This window comes from Aedes aegypti, chromosome 3 (genome assembly GCF_002204515.2).
Source record: "Aedes aegypti strain LVP_AGWG chromosome 3, AaegL5.0 Primary Assembly, whole genome shotgun sequence".
NCBI lineage: Eukaryota > Metazoa > Arthropoda > Insecta > Diptera > Culicidae > Aedes > Aedes aegypti.
The window spans coordinates 295,309,262-295,310,359 of NC_035109.1; the positions used below are offsets into that span (position 1 = coordinate 295,309,262).

The 1,098-nt window shown below is 44.7% G+C and overlaps 1 protein-coding gene across 1 annotated transcript; it reads right to left on the reverse strand.

Moving 5' to 3' along the window:
- Positions 1 to 262: 262 nt before the first annotated feature.
- Positions 263 to 1,098, reverse strand: LOC5563762 (phospholipase A2). Its single transcript, XM_021851770.1, has 3 exons — positions 698 to 1,098; positions 479 to 631; positions 263 to 415 (listed from the first exon to the last, which is right to left on the reverse strand). Exons 1-3 carry the CDS (start codon positions 1,042 to 1,044, stop codon positions 304 to 306), a joined length of 612 nt encoding a protein of 203 aa, XP_021707462.1. The 5' UTR covers positions 1,045 to 1,098; the 3' UTR covers positions 263 to 303.

Below are 1,098 nucleotides of genomic sequence, written 5' to 3' on the forward strand. Positions count from 1 at the left end.
ATAGGCCAACAGATGGGGGTAGTTTGCAAACGTCAAACACGAACAAAAACGATGCGAGCGCTGCGGGTGGTGGATCAGCCACCTACCATATTTTTTAACCGACCGTTCAAAAGGTTGTCGATGGCCAATGATGAGAGTGTGACGTCTGTTTGTCTGTGACAAAACGTTCCGGGTTGCTAAGTAAAATTAGTTTAGGATCGACTACAGCGGAGAAGAAAAAAATTGGAAACCCATCTAAATATTAATTCGATAAATTGATTGATTTGGTGTAACGTCTCTTTATTGGACAATCATACTTAATATTCAGTAGAAATCATTGATCATATTATCATCATAGAATGGCAAATCGAACCATTGCCACTGACGATCCTTCGAACTGTCCAGAACGTACCGAGTGCATCGCCTCAGAAATAGCCTGTAAGAACATCAGCAAATAATCAAAATTAACCCTTTCAAACCAAGCTCAAGAACTCCTTACATATTTTTCTTTTCGCCACACTCCACAATCGGATGCTGTTTCTTGTAGCACTTGTCTCGCACAGCAAAGTAGAAGCTTCCCAAACGATTCGACAGGGTGGTGTTGATCTTCTTCAAACACTGCTGAAAGTCTCGATCGCACTTACAATGCAACCTGCCGATAAAACATATAAATAACATCTCAATCAATTGTCAACCGACTTTAACTGATAGTTCTCACCTGGTGAAATAGTCGTCGTTCTTCAAACCGTACTTCTCCTCCCCGGAAGCGATATTGTCACAGTGATCGTGCTCTCTGCAGCACTTGTCTTCGTCCTCGTGCTTCCCCAAGTCGTCGTAATCGTCGGCCACGTTTCCCGGACCGCACCACTTCGTACCCGGCAAGGTCAGGTTGATACGCTCCACGTTCGAACGGTTCGACCTCAGGCCTTCGTCGTCCGGTTGTTCCACGATTTCGTTGCTTTCGAAGTCGAACGTTTCCATGTTGGTGAAGAGTTGCTTCGAGCAGACGTGGTTAGTGAATATCACCGCCAAGAGAATGGGAAGTGCGCCGCTACAAAGTCTCATTTCTTGGCGGAATACTCCTAATTGTGGCTAAGTTGAAATTAACTACGGTCTGCT

Coding starts and splice junctions, on each gene's coding strand:
- LOC5563762 (XM_021851770.1), bottom strand. CDS start 1,044: ATGAGACTTTGTAGCGGCGCACTTCCCATTCTCTTGGCGGTGATATTC. Junction 632..697: donor AACGACGACTATTTCACCAG/GTGAGAACTATC, acceptor TTTTATCGGCAG/GTTGCATTGTAAGTGCGATC. Junction 416..478: donor TGTGGCGAAAAGAAAAATAT/GTAAGGAGTTCT, acceptor ATGTTCTTACAG/GCTATTTCTGAGGCGATGCA.